The sequence below is a fragment of the Marmota monax genome, unplaced genomic scaffold (genome assembly GCF_021218885.2).
Source record: "Marmota monax isolate L192 unplaced genomic scaffold, Marmota_monax_Labrador192_F-V1.1 WCK01_AAM20220418_F8-fsc00400, whole genome shotgun sequence".
NCBI classification, from domain to species: Eukaryota; Metazoa; Chordata; class Mammalia; order Rodentia; family Sciuridae; genus Marmota; species Marmota monax.
In genome coordinates, this window is record NW_026692772.1 from 561,244 (window position 1) to 575,212 (window position 13,969).

At 55.4% G+C, this 13,969-nt stretch overlaps 1 protein-coding gene across 8 annotated transcripts in view; it reads left to right on the top strand.

Annotated features, from left to right (window-relative positions):
- Window positions 1-13,969, top strand: part of Prss12 (serine protease 12) — a 90,752-nt gene that overhangs the window by 46,891 nt on the left and 29,892 nt on the right. For 2 of the 8 annotated variants that reach the window (XR_009226997.1, XR_009226996.1), the window contains exon 7: window positions 4,627-4,858. The exons of 4 other annotated variants lie outside the window; for them this stretch is intronic. Coding sequence is in view for 1 of the 4 variants with exons in the window: in XM_058580128.1 (XP_058436111.1) it covers window positions 4,627-4,663 (37 nt within the window). In the remaining 3 variants the exon portion in view is untranslated. Of the gene's footprint in view, window positions 1-4,626; window positions 8,299-13,969 lie in introns of those variants that run through there. 2 more of the 8 variants (XR_009226995.1, XM_058580128.1) reach the window with 2 other exon arrangements.

A 13,969-nucleotide genomic window follows, 5' to 3' on the forward strand; every position in this document is an offset into this window, starting at 1 on the left:
CAGGTTCTCCTGCCAAGAGTTTCTCCTGCCCCACAGGTTCTCCTGACCCACAAGTTCTCCTGCCCACAGGTTCTCCTGTCCACAGGTTCTCCTGCACACAGGTTCTCCTGCCCAACAGGTTCTCCTGCCCCACAGGTTCTCCTGTCCACAGGTTCTCCTGCCCACAGGGTCTCCTGCCCACAGGTTCTCCTACCTACAGGTTCTCCTGTCCACAGGTTCTCCTGCCCATAGTTTCTCCTGTCCACAGGTTCTCCTGCCCAAAGGTTCTACTGTCCACAGGTTCTCCTACCCACAAGTTCTCCTGTCCACAGGTTCTCCTGCCCCACAAGTTCTCTTGTCCACAGGTTCTCCTGCCCACAGAGTCTCCTGCCCACAGGTTCTCCTGCCCACAGGTTCCCCTGTCCACAGTGTCTCCTGCCCACAGGTTCTCCTGTCCACAGGTTCTCCTGTCCACAGGTTCTCCTGCCCACAGTTTTTCCTGCCCACAGGTTCTCCTGCCCAAAGGTTCTCCTGCCCACAGGTTCTCCTGCCCCACAGGTTCTCCTGTCAACAGGGTCTCCTGTCCACAGGTTCTCCTACCCACAGGTTCTCCTACCCAGAGGTTCTCCTGCCCAAAGTGTCTCCTGTCCACAGGGTCTCCTGTCCAAAGGTTCTCCTGTCCCACACGTTCTCCTGCCCACAGGTTCTCCTGTCCACAGGTTCTCTTTCCCACAGGTTCTCCTGTCCACAGGTTCTCCTGCCCCACAGGTTCTCCTTTCCACAGGTTCTCCTACCCACAGGTTCTCCTACCCACAGGTTCTCCTGTCCACAGGGTCTCCTGTCCGCAGGTTCTCCTACCCACAGGTTCTCCTACCCACAGGTTCTCCTGTCCACAGCTTCTCCTGCCCACAGGTTCTCCTGCCCACAGGTTCTCCTGCCCACAGGTTCTCCTGTCCAAGGGTTCTCCTGTCCACAGGTTCTCCTGCCCACAGGTTCTCCTGCCCGCAGGTTCTCCACCCCACAGATTCTCCTGTCTGCAGGTTCTCCTGTCCGCAGGTTCTCCTACCCACAGGTTCTACTACCCACAGGTTCTCCTGCCCACAGGTTCTCCTGCCCACAGGTTCTCCTGCCAACAGTTTCTCCTGCCCCACAGGTTCTCCTGCCCCACAAGTTCTCCTGCCCACAGGTTCTCCTGTCCACAGGTTTTCCTGCCCACAGGTTCTCCTGCCCCACAGGTTCTCCGGTCCACAGGTTCTCCTGCCCACAGGGTCTCCTGCCCACAGGTTCTCCTACCCACAGGTTCTCCTACCCACAAGTTGTCCTGCCCCACAGGTTCTCCTGTCCACAGGTTCTCCTCCCCACAGGTTCTCAGGCCCACAGGTTCTCCTGCCCACAGGGTCTTCTGCCCCACAGGTTCTCCTGTCCACAGGTTCTCCTACCCACAGGTTCTCCTACCCACAGGTTCTCCTGCCCACAGAGTCTCCTGCCCACAGGTTCTCCTGCCCACAGGTTCTCCTGCCCCACAGGTTCTCCTGTCCACAGGGTCTCCTGTCCACAGGTTCTCCTACCCAGAGTTTCTCCTGCCCACAGGTTCTCCTGCCCACAGTGTCTCCTGTCCACACGGTCTCCTCTCCACAGGTTCTCCTGTCCCACACGTTCTCCTGCCCACAGGTTCTCCTGCCCACAGAGTCTCCTGCCCACAGGTTCTCCTGCCCACAGTTTCTCCTGCCCACAGGTTCTCCTGTCCACAGTGTCTCCTGCCCACAGGTTCTCCTGTCCACAGGTTCTCCTGCCCACAGGTTCTCCTGCCCACAGGTTCTCCTGCCCCACAGGTTCTCCTGTCCCAAAGCTTTTCCTGCCCACAGGTTCTCCTGCCCACAGATTCTCCTGCCCCACAGGTTCTCCTGTCCACAGGGTCTCCTGTCCACAGGTTCTCCTACCCAGAGGTTCTCCTACGCAGAGGTTCTCCTGCCCAAAGTGTCTCCTGTCCACAGGGTCTCCTGTCCAAAGGTTCTCCTGTCCCACACGTTCTCCTGCCCACAGGTTCTCCTGTCCACAGGTTCTCCTACCCACAGGTTCTCCTACCCACAGGTTCTCCTGCCCCACAGGTTCTCCTGCCCACAGAGTCTCCTGCCCACAGGTTCTCCTGCCCACAGGTTCTCCTGCCCACAGGTTCTCCTGTCCACAGTGTCTCATGCCCACAAGTTCTCCTGTCCACAGGTTCTCCTGCCCACAGGTTCTCCTGCCCACAGTTTCTCCTGCCCACAGGTTCTCCTGCCCACAGGTTCTCCTGCCCACAGGTTCTCCTGCCCACAGATTCTCCTGCGAACAGTTTCTCCTGCCCACAGGTTCTCCTGCCCCACAGGTTCTCCTGTCCACAGGGTCTCCTGTCCACAGGTTCTCTTACCCACAGGTTCTCCTACCCACAGGTTCTCCTGCCAACAGTTTCTCTTGCCCCACAGGTTCTCCTGACCCACAAGTTCTCCTGCCCACAGGTTCTCCTGTCCACAGGTTCTCCTGCCCACAGGTTCTCCTGCCCACAGAGTCTCCTGCCCACAGGTTCTCCTGCCCACAGTTTCTCCTGTCCACAGTGTCTCCTGCCCACAGTTTCTCCTGCCCACAGGTTCTCCTGCCCACAGGTTCTCCTGCCCACAGTTTCTCCTGCCCACAGGTTCTCCTGCCCACAGGTTCTCCTGCTCACAGGTTCTCCTGCCCACAGGTTCTCCTGTCGCAAAGCTTTTCCTGTCCACAGGTTCTCCTGCCCACAGGTTCTCCTGCCCCACAGGTTCTCCTGTCCACAGGGTCTCCTGTCCACAGGTTCTCCTACCCACAGGTTCTCCTACCCAGAAGTTCTCCTGCCCACAGTGTCTCCTGTCCACAGGGTCTCCTGTCCACAGGTTCTCCTGTCCCACACGTTCTCCTGCCCACAGGTTCTCCTGTCCACAGGTTCTCCTTCCCACAGGTTCTCCTGTCCACAGGTTCTCCTTCCCACAGGTTCTCCTGTCCACAGGTTCTCCTACCCACATGTTCTCCTACCCACATGTTCTCCTGCCCCACAGGTTCTCCTGTCCACAGGGTCTCCTCTCCACACGTTCTCCTACCCATAGGTTCTCCTGCCCACAGGTTCTCCTACCCACAGGTTCTCCTGTCCACAGGTTCTCCTTCCCACAGTTTCTCCTGCCCACAGGTTCTCCTTCCCCACAGGTTCTCCTGTCCACAGGTTCTCCTGCCCACAGGTTCTCCTGTCCAAGGGTTCTCCTGTCCACAGTTTCTCCTGCCCAAAGTTTCTGCTGCCCGCAGGTTCTCCTCCCCACAGGTTCTCCTGTCTGCAGGTTCTCCTGTCCGCAGGTTCTCCTACCCACAGGTTCTACTACCCACAGGTTCTCCTGCCCACAGGTTCTCCTGCCCACAGGGTCTCCTGCCCACAGGTTCTCCTGTCCACAGGTTCTCCTGCCCACAGGTTCTCCTGCCAACAGGTTCTCCTGCCCACAGGTTCTCCTGCCCACAGGTTCTCCTGTCCCAAATGTTTTCCTACCCACAGGTTCTCCTGCCCACACGTTCTCCTGCCCCACAGGTTCTCCTGTGCACAGGGTCTCCTGTCAACATGTTCTCCTACCCACAGGTTCTCGTACCCACAGGTTCTCCTGCCCACAGTGTCTCCTGTCCACAGGGTCTCCTGTCCACAGGTTCTCCTGCCCACAGGGTCTCCTACCCACAGGTTCTCCTGTCCACAGGTTCTCCTACCCACAGGTTCTCCTACCCACATGTTCTCCTACCCACAGGTTCTCCTGCCCGCAGGTTCTCATTCTCACAAGTTCTCCTGCCCCACAGGTTCTCCTGCCCCACAAGTTTCCTGTCCACATGTTCTGCTGCACACAGTGTCTCCTGCCCACAGGTTCTCCTGTCCACAGAGTCTCCTGCCCACAGGTTCTCCTGCCCCAGAGGTTCTCCTGCCCCACAAGTTCTCCTGTCCACATGTTCTGCTGTACACAGTGTCTCCTGCCCACAGGTTCTCCTGTCCACAGAGTCTCCTGCCCACAGGTTCTCCTGCCTACAGGTTCTCTTGCCCACAGGTTCTCCTGTCCACAGGTTCTCCTGTCCACAGTTTCTCCTACCCACAGGTTGTCCTGCCCCACAGGTTCTCCTGCCCACAAGTTCTCCTACCCACAGGTTCTCCTGTCCACAGTGTCTCCTGCCCCACAGGTTCTCCTGCCCCACAGGGCCCCTTTGGAATCAACGTGTCCAGTTCCTGATGACCTGTATCCTCCCGTCCCAGCTCCTTCAATGTGAGAAGAAAAACTGAGAAACGGCCTCCAAAGGCCTAAATTCTCCTGGGGTCCCCACAGATGAGATCAGGTCATCTGCTTGCATCCGAATAGGAAGAAATAAAATGAAAAGGAGAAATTAACGTAGTCCATTTGGTCAGTCCTGGGACGCAGCTCACCTGCTTCTCTGCCCCACAGAAACAGTGAGGTTCAGGGAGCCAAACCCAGGGACCCAGGTAGACTTGGCAGAGACCCTGGGAACTGCTGTTCCTGGCTGCTGGCCAGGGCAGCCCTGGTGTCCACACCAGCAGGTGCACAAATGCAGGTTGTCGGGAGGTGGGGAAGAGAAGAGGCCCTGTTACCCTGCTCTTTGTGGTTCCAGGTCCTCCTTCAAGAAGGCCTACGGCAGTGCTGGGTGACTGCAGTGCCTTCCACCAGGAGGAGGCAGGAGCCTCCGCTGCTCCTGAGCTTCCTCGCCTGTCCACAGCATGTCTCCTAACCCTCGCTCTGGACACGCATCATCCTTGGAGTCAGAGGGCTGGAGGAGGTGCACTGCCGTCCTTCTTGCCCAGCTCCACCCGCTGAAGGAAGGCGGGCACCACATGACTCTCTGGGTAAGAAAGGTCCCGGCTCCCGGGCCCCAGCGTCCATCCTGCCACCCAGCTGTGATGACCCCTGAGCCCTGGCCGTCCTGACCCCGCTCACTGCAGCCCTGCTCCTCCCTAGAGTGATGTCCTCACTGCCTCCACAACTGGCCACTTCTCTGTTCGGGGCTTTCCATGGAATCAGGAGCTTTAACCCGGGGCTCAGGACTCTCACCCATGTTCCCAGCCCTCGGCCTCTCCACCTGGGCCGGCTCAGGGGCTGCACATGGGTCACACACAGGAGTGGTGGTGAGGGAGCACGGCTGAGGGGGCAGAAGGCCTCCTGGTCTTATTCAAGGTAGAGAATGCGGGGCGGCTAACTGGTACAGTGCCCAGGGGCACCATCAGGGCCTTTTTCAAATTTAAAAAAGAGACCTGGAGGGACACTGCAGCCAACACCTTGATCCCAGAGAGGTGGCAAGATGGAGCCCATGGGAGATCCGGGGGGTGGGGGGGTTCACACTACAGGACACAGCCACGGGCCTTGACGCCCTTCAATGTCTGCTTAGTGGAGATTCTGATCAGTGCTTGTACCCCAGACTACCCGCACCCCTGAGCCCACCAAAATGGATTTCCTGCTCTCGGGCCCCTCCCTCATCAGTGAGGTTGATCTCTCCTCACTTAAACCCCACTCCCTTTACTTCCATCACTGTCTCTGGATCTTATTCTTCAAATTTGTGAGACAGGAACCTAGAAGGAAATTGTGAAGCGGGGGATCCAGGCCCATCTCCAAACTCCACTTTAATTGCAGGCTCATGAGGTTGATATGGAAAGCTTGGTCCTCGTCCCCTGCCAACTCAATAACAAGGAAAAGAAAAAAGACGAAAAAGAAAAAAAGAAGTTTCCTTACTTTGGTAGCAAAGGAGAAAGGCAGGGGACTCTGTCCCTGAGGCTGTGGTTCTGCCCATGGGGGGACAGGGGGTTTTAAAGAGTGGACTCCAAGGCTGCGGCCCAGCATCCTCTTCTTGCTAATTCAGGAGGTGGTCATTCCTGCGCTCTCCTGGGGCCATCCCCAAGTCTGAATCTCTTCTTTCCTGTGCTGGGTGAGTGTTCAAGGACAGAGGGCTCAGCCTAGATGGGGAAGAAGGAGATCCAGTGTCCTCCCAGATGATTAGGGAGGGCCAGGGGGAGAAGAAGAGATGAGTTACAGGGGCCCAGCAGCCAGGCTGTATTCCAAGAACGAGGTGGACCACTGTTCCAAGATGGTCAGATACCTCCGACCACGACCGACCGTTAGGCAGGTTGGGGGTGACAGGGTTGGCCTGAGTTCCTGCCCCCGGCTCCCCCGGCCAGAACAACCCAACCACGACAGAGTCACTCACAGGGAGAAGGGAGGGTTCTGCTGTGACCAGACTGAAACTGTAAGGAGCACTTAGTCCTGACCTGGGTGTGCACCATGAGGAGGTCCCCTCTGCTTGACCCCGGAGTGACGGATGTCAGCCACTCAGCCTTGCTGGTGACCTCTTGTTTCTTTCTTCCCACCACGAAAGCCCCTGGTTCCGTGCTGCCTCTGTCAAGACTTGCCAATGAAAGCCACTTAGATATGCAGCTGAATTCGTTGTACTTTTGACTTTTTATTTAACAACTAAGTATACTTATTGCTAACATCCAGAAGTAACTGTGTCATCCCACACTACCTCTATCTTTTCCTGGGTTTCTCTAGAAAAGCAGGGCACAGAGCCCACACAACAGGCTGGGGCGCTCTCCAGGCCACAGAGACCCTCAGCAATGTCTGAAAACCGGAAACTCGCTCAGTGTACAAAGGAAGCACTGGAAGTAATTCACTTTGCCTGCCTTCCTTCCTTCTTTCTGTCTTTCTTTCTTAGGCTGGATCCCAGGGTCTCCTGCACGCTATGCAAGGGCTCTACCACTGAGCTGCACCGAGCCTCGGAAGTCATTTAGAGAGGAAGGACTGTTTTGTGCTATAGAACATTACTGTAGTCGGTGTTTCCCCGACAGACCTGTGAGAACGCCCCATCGAAATCCTCAGAGATCGGAATGAAACTAGCACTTACTGAAAACCACTGTGCCCAGTAGTCCTTACAGAGGTGATTTACTTTAACCACATAAAATCCCACAGGATGGATGTCATTACTCTCTGAATCAGAAGAGGACATTGTGGCTCGGGGAAGTTGAATTACTTGCCACAGGAGAGTTGGAAAGAGTGAGCCTCACACTTTTCAGTTTATTCATCCCCCAAATCCACACTGAGGTCTTTCCACACCATGTTTACGTCTGAAAAATAATCCATCTTTTAAATAAGTAAGATTTTCTTTGCTCCATGGTAGATGATATGGAATAAAATGGAAAAGGTAGCGTATCTAAGATAGAAGTGTATTTAAAGGTGGTGTTCTGTGAGAGGGTGACCAAGGACAGGTGTGTGCAGTCTGTAGACGCCCTGGTCAGGAGCAGGTGAGAAGGAAGGATCTCACCTGTGGGAGAGGGGAGGCAGACCCCATGGACTGGAGAGCTTCCGGTGGCTTCCTGCTTGAGTGACGAACAGCTGTAACCCTCAGCGTCTGTCCTGCAGTGGGTTTCAGTGGGCGCTTACTGAAGGAGGAAGCGGAGGCACGCCTCGCGATGGCTCCTTTTTGGAGACTTGTGCCCACGCTCCGTGGAAGATGGCTTGTCTCTCACAGCCCTACAGCATGCCCGTCTCTCGGTGGCTTGAATGACAGAACTTGATTTTCCAGTTCTGGAAGACAGGAGATCCAAACTCCAGGGGTGTGCCTGTCTGGTTTCGGGTGGGCAGTTCTGGGTCCCCCATGGCTGCCTCCTGCTGAGGGCCCACCTGGTGCCAGCAAACGTGGGCAGGCAGGCTGGCATCTCATAGAGACACGACGCTCTGGATGGGGTGGCACCCTCTGACCTTGGTAACCTACTCACTCACTGCACCCACAAGGGTGATTTGGGCTCCAGCCTGGGGCTTTTGTGTGGACACATGCTTGGCTCACAACAGAAGATGCAGGTGAATCCTGCCCGGCTTGCTCTTCATGAGGACGTGCCTGACCACCCGGGTCAGCGGCTCTGTCTAACCCTGCTGGCGGGTGTGACGGGAGCGCAGGGCCCTGGGTGTGGAGAACCCCCCAGCATGGAGCTCCACAGGCGTCTGGACAGTGGAGCCTTCTCCTGAAACCCACCAGGATGGGGTGCTTCCCCACTACATGGACCCTCAGGCAATAGAGTCCCACAGTGAACGCAGCTCAGTGTCACCAAGGCAGTGGTGAAGTGGGCGGTCCACACGGCTGTCCAGCGAGGAGCCCATCCCTCGTCAGAGTGGCTGTGCTTGTCTCGCCCTGCGGACAGGAGGTTGCAGGAAAGTGGAAGCGAATTCTCATTGCTGCTCAGGGTTCCCAGCTCCTCACCACCTTCTCCACCCGAGGGAAAGCCAGCTGTGCCCAGGCCCATTTTGTCCCTCTGTGACTCCCACGGAGCCACATGCGCTCCAGATTTCCTCCTGCTGGCTAGAAAGCCCTCTCTCTGCTCTTCTGTGGGCTCTTCCTCTCTGACCAGCCTCCCCGAGGCTCAGTCCAGGGCCCAGCTCTCACTCCAGTCTTGGCCAGCGACACTGTCCTAGGAGGGTCTTGTCCATCCTGCCGCTTTACGTGTCACTTGTGTTTCAGTGGATCAAGAGTCCCCCTGGTCGTGAGTGTCATCAGTGAGCAGGGAACACAGCCGTGTGCCCCAGAGGCTCACGCTGTGTGGTGAGGAGGTGGAGATCCACAACAGGCCATCAGCAAGCTCGGTCCTCACCTTAGGAAGGGTGTGTGCTCTGAAACGGGGAAAAGAGCAGGGCTGGTAAGGGGATGGGCCTTGAGGGAGGAGCAGGCCCTTGGCGGTATTAAGTGAGGCCGCTGGGGGGGCACTCTCCAGGAGAAGGAGGGAGCAATGGCTTCAGGGAGGGAGAATGCGGCCCTCAGATGCTGGGCTGGGAGCAGCCGGGTCCAGCCTGAAGTGCGCGGCCATTGTTTTGAGAATGTCACAGAAGCCAACAGAGGTGGCTGTGGAAATGGGAAGACTTTCTGGAAGCTTCTGGGCTGAAGAGTCACTTGATCTGACTTAAGATTTTGTAAGCACTACCCTGTTGAGGACAGTTTGTATGGCACGAGGTTCGAGGTTCCTAATGAGGTGACTGGCACGTGAGCAGAGAGGGTCAGGCATGAGTCCAGCTCGCTGGCATGGCCCGGAAGGACGAGGTTATTTTACCACCTACTGCGATGGGGAAGCCCGAACGTGGAGTAGGGCTGTGGGGAGAGGGAGAGGTCGGGGTCCTCTGGGATGTCTGTGCCTCATGCACCCATTACAAATGGACTCGGTAAGCAAGTCAGTAGTCTGCGGACGAGGTCCAGACTAGAGGACCGTGTGCCAAGGGCTGTGCCAAGGGTGTGCCAAGGGCTGTGGTCAACAAGTCCTGCCGCTGTCTGGCTGGGCACAAATCACGAGCCTCTCAAGGAGGAACAAACTTTATTTCTGAACTCCCACAGCACTCCAAGCACACTCCCCGGGGAACTCTCCCGAACGCCAACCACCGGGCTCCTCCCGGAACACACCACACCAACCGGAACTCCCTCCACCGGAACTTCACCAACCAACAGCGAACTCTTCAGGAATCCCCGCGAGAGCTCAACTGGAACTCAATGGGAACTCCGTGAGAACTCAAAAGTCATCATCTTGATGGCTCGCTGGTGTCACCTCTCAACCACTACTTCTGGCAAAAATGCTATGCGTCATCCCGACTCGGCTGTGGCCCTCAACAAAGTCCCTCTGCCATTGTGTGATCTCTCCAGCAGAACTTGGGGGACAGACGATCGTGGCCCTGCTTTCTTCTGTTCCAGGCACGTCCAGGCCAGTGCTGGTGACATTGCTGCTGGCCCCCCACGTGCCACCCCTGGATCAGCAGAGCACTGGACGCTCATCTCCCCAGGACTCAGTCCTGCGTTGTCACCAGGTTCCCCAGAGGGGACCAGTAGGCCCTCAGCGCAGCCAGGCTCTGGCTCTGGCCCAGAGGTGTGCACTTTCCTGGCCCCTGGGGTTCCCCCCGGCCGGCTGCTGCTGCTGCCTACTTGGCCAGTCCACACCAGAGGTTCTCAGACGGTTATTAAGATCTTGAGTAAAGCAAGGAAATAAGATGCAGTCACACCAGCGCAAACCTCCAGGGTGATGGGGTGCCCTATAAAGAGGCGTGGAGGGAACTTCCGAGGTGGCAGTAACCTATGGCTTCACGTAGCAAAGGACCCAGGGCGTTCATGTTGTCATTATTCTTCAGTGTTACATGAGTATTTTGAGCCCTCTTTGCCATGCACGGTGTGTTACTGCAGCAATTAAGTTACAAAATGACAACAGGACCGTGAGGCTGGCGAAGGAGGGTCTCCCCGTGAAGCTGCGCAGCCAGTGTGTGTGGGCTCCAGAGCTGTCCTCCCGGTGCAGGTGTGGAGACGCTGCTGAGTCAGGGCCAGCTGCTACAGAACAGGGGAGAGGCCTGGCGCGGACACGTGGGGTGGTCAGTGGAGAAGTCCACTCAGGCTCCTCTGGAGTGTACAGGGAACCGTCAGGGTGCAGGAAAGCCGACCTCCAAAGACATAGAAAGGCGTGTCTGCTGGGGTCCAGGACTCTCAACCCGGGCTTTGGATCCCAGAACACTTTCTCTTTACTGGGCTTCGGGGGTGGTGGGAAGACTGTGTCAGTCGGATACTGAGGGATACACGACCCCCACTTTTGTGGCCTGGGAACCCAGCTGGGTTTAGCCGATGGCCCTCCTGGCCCCACTTGGGCTCCTCTGTCCTCCACATCATTTCTGGGCCAGCTGGGGTAGGGGATGAGCTAGGATGGCCTGGGCAGGATGCTTCCTGCACACGGGAGAGGGGCAGGAGGAGACTTAGCCACGACTGCAGATCAGGGCCTGAGAGGTCACTGCCATCTGCCCCCTGTTCTGGTCTCCGTCTCACACACTTGGCAGGTCTTTTAAAGCCAGGGTTTGTGATGTCACTTGATATTGCGACTGGAGCAGGGGTGACTGGACGGGAGGTGGAAGCCGCGTCCTGCTGCCCTCCACTGGCTTTCCCGCTGGCAGGGGAGTGGTGATTCTGAGTGGTGATAGCTTCCTGATTCTGCTTTATCAGTGGCTCAGAGTGGGGAAGAGTTTCAGCTTGACTTTTCCCTGACAGCCTCTTAGCTGTCCACCTGTGGAAGAGGTGGTCGCCCGCAGGCCATTCTGTGCTGGTCTGCAGTGAGTCATCCTTGGACCTAGGGAGTCACAGCGACCTTGCTCTTCTGCTGATTTGTAGGCCCCTGGTTCTCATAGCTGAGCGCCTCCTGTCGAGGTTCCTGGGGCAGTGGGTCAGAGTTGCTGTACTCGGCACCCACGTACTGACCAGGAGAGTCGTGACTTTGTCACCACCGGGGTTTAGTAGTGGCTCAACACCATGTGTCTTGTGACACTGAATGCAGAACAGTGATCCGGGTTTTTGGTCTCCAAGTCTAATTTGCAGGGTCTGTTAATAACACAGGGACTCAACCTATGGCCATACATCTTTGAAATACAAAGTCTTTTCCCAGTGCTTGGTGCAAAGTGATTATTGCTTCAATGAAGCATTGTTTTTTTTTGTTTGTTTGTTTAGTTGTTTTTTTTTTTTACCTTTTATAGAAAATTAAAAAATTCAAAGTCTTAGAGGGAGAAAAAGTGGAAGAGAATTAGAGCCAGAGGAAATAGAATGTATTTTTAAGACTTCCTGTGTATACGATGCCTCCCAGTTTTCATGCAGATCTCTCAACTGCATGGAAGTAACTTGCAACTTTTCTAAACATTGAGACCTAAGGCGCGGACAGGCAAGGGTTCTGTCAGATGCAGTCTCACAGTCCTTGGGCCAAGGGTCTGGGATGCGTGGAGGTCCATGTGTCAGAGTCCGTCCAGCTTTCAGAAAGCGCACAGTGGGAGAGGCTGTGGACCCTTCGACTGGCTGTGTGGCGTGTTAGATTCCAGCTGCGTCAAGGTCCTAGCGACAGACGAGTAAGATGCTTTACCTAGTAGGACACGTTCATTAACAGCATCCATGACAAAGGGACAGTAACCTTTCCTGGAGAGCTGGACTGTAAAGGAGGGCAAAGCCATGGCCTGTGGAGATGGGACTAGAACGCCAAACAGGGGACACCGTCACCCCAGGTGCATATAGTGTAATGCCTGGGGGCTTCCAGACCCCTGAGGGTCACAGTCCTGCCTCATACTGAAGGCCAGGTGTGAGTTGCTAAAGTGCTATTTAATACTATTAAAACAAATGTCCAAAAGTATTTAACTTTTTTTTTTACCTGCATCATTAAAAGGTTAGGATACTTTGTTTCTTTAAAATCCTGTGACAGGGGCTGGAGTTGTGGCTCAGTGGTAGAGCGCTTGCCTAGCATGTGCAAGGAAGGCCCTGGGTTCAACCCTCTGCACCACATAAAAATAAATAAGATAAAGAAAAGAATTCTGGTTATAAAAAAGAAAATCCTGGGACATAATTTAGCGTTGTAACATCCAGTGTGAAGAGCCCAGCACCCCTGCACGGCCGCCTCTGCCCCCCGCCGTCACAGCTCTCTCTCCTCCGCAGGGGGCTCAGGGCCCCCTTCAGAGATGTTTTTCTGCTTCCTGTCACTGTGACCTCCTTGTGGCTAAGTCTGGTGGGTGTCTTCAGGTTATCATCTCACTCCATTGATTTCCTGACGGCATTTAGACTTCTGAAGGTTCCATTTGTTCTCCTCTTACCCACTGCTGCTCTTTCTCCTCTCCTTTCTGACCTATAAAAATAACTTATAAATCAGAAATGCAGAAAAAGGAAGGTTAAAAGCAAATAATATAGAACTGTATGGAGATGAAAGCACAGTGCATCCCCAGGTCCAGCCGCTCACTACCCCTCCAGAGCCACTCGGCCGTCGCCGTTTTAGACACCCGTGGGGGACTTCCGTGGAATCCACAGACCAGCGCGTTTAAGGAAAAGGAACAAATTGTGCTGTGTTATTTCCACGAAAAAGAATGGGATTTTATGTCACTTGAACGGCAAGAGGTGAAGCTCAAGGAGCTGACAAGCTTTAGGTGATTTCTGATCGGGAGTGACAGCCGGTCATGAAGAAGCTGACTCAGAGCAGCCTTCGAGCTGGACCCAGCGCTGTAGCTGCGCCCTCAGCCGTGTGCCTGCGGGGCCTGCGGCAGAACCCCAGGGGCGGGCACTTTCCTCTTGCCTCCAGCCCCCGTCTCATCCCCTGGTCTCACTTGTGGGACCTGTCTGCCCCGTCACAGCCTGTAGCATTGCTGAATGTCCTGAGCTGTGATTCCTGCACCTGGGGAGGTTCTGGTGCACGCGCTGGGGGTGCTGCATCTGAGGGATCCAGGATCATCTTGAGCACTTTACTGTGGATTCTCATTTCCGTCTCCTGTTTTCCTCGTGGTTGGCAGGGTTTGGTCTACAGATTGCTGGCTGCTTGGGGACATCACCTCCATCTGTGCTCAGAAGATGAGTGGCTGGTTTAATTACAGGGCCCACCTTTCTTTCCTGAGAACCCTATAGCTATCACCCCGCAGTCCTCTGCTGTGGGGAAAATAAGCAAATCTGAGTCCACACAACCTGTTCCGACTTCCCTTTTGGTCTAGTGGCCCTGCAAGTCTCTCTGTACTGTTGACATTTAGTGATGTCACCAGGAATTTGTCTTGATAGTAATTGTACTCTTTAAACATTATTGGTACCTTGTCCTTGTGTATCTTTCTCCTAGTCCCTTTCTCGGGCACCATTGAACTTCTGAGAACTTTAAGAAGTCCTTTAAGGGTGTCAAGCAGGTCATCTTTACACTTGGAATAAATGAAAGCCATAAGGAAGCGGGACTTGGCAGCTGCTGATGGTAGCCGAGAGCTTAGCCGTGCTGTTTGCAGAACCCGTGAGTTCTCAAGCACAGGTCCCCTGTATTTATTTCCCAGAATCGCAAACCACCAATGGGAGGTAGCCTGAGCACCAGACCAAGGGCAGGTGGAGGGCCGTGGAGTACGACGTCACTGACCACCGCAGGAACGTCTGAGTCACCTTTCAGGTTAGAATTGATTCCCAGTGACATGAGGCT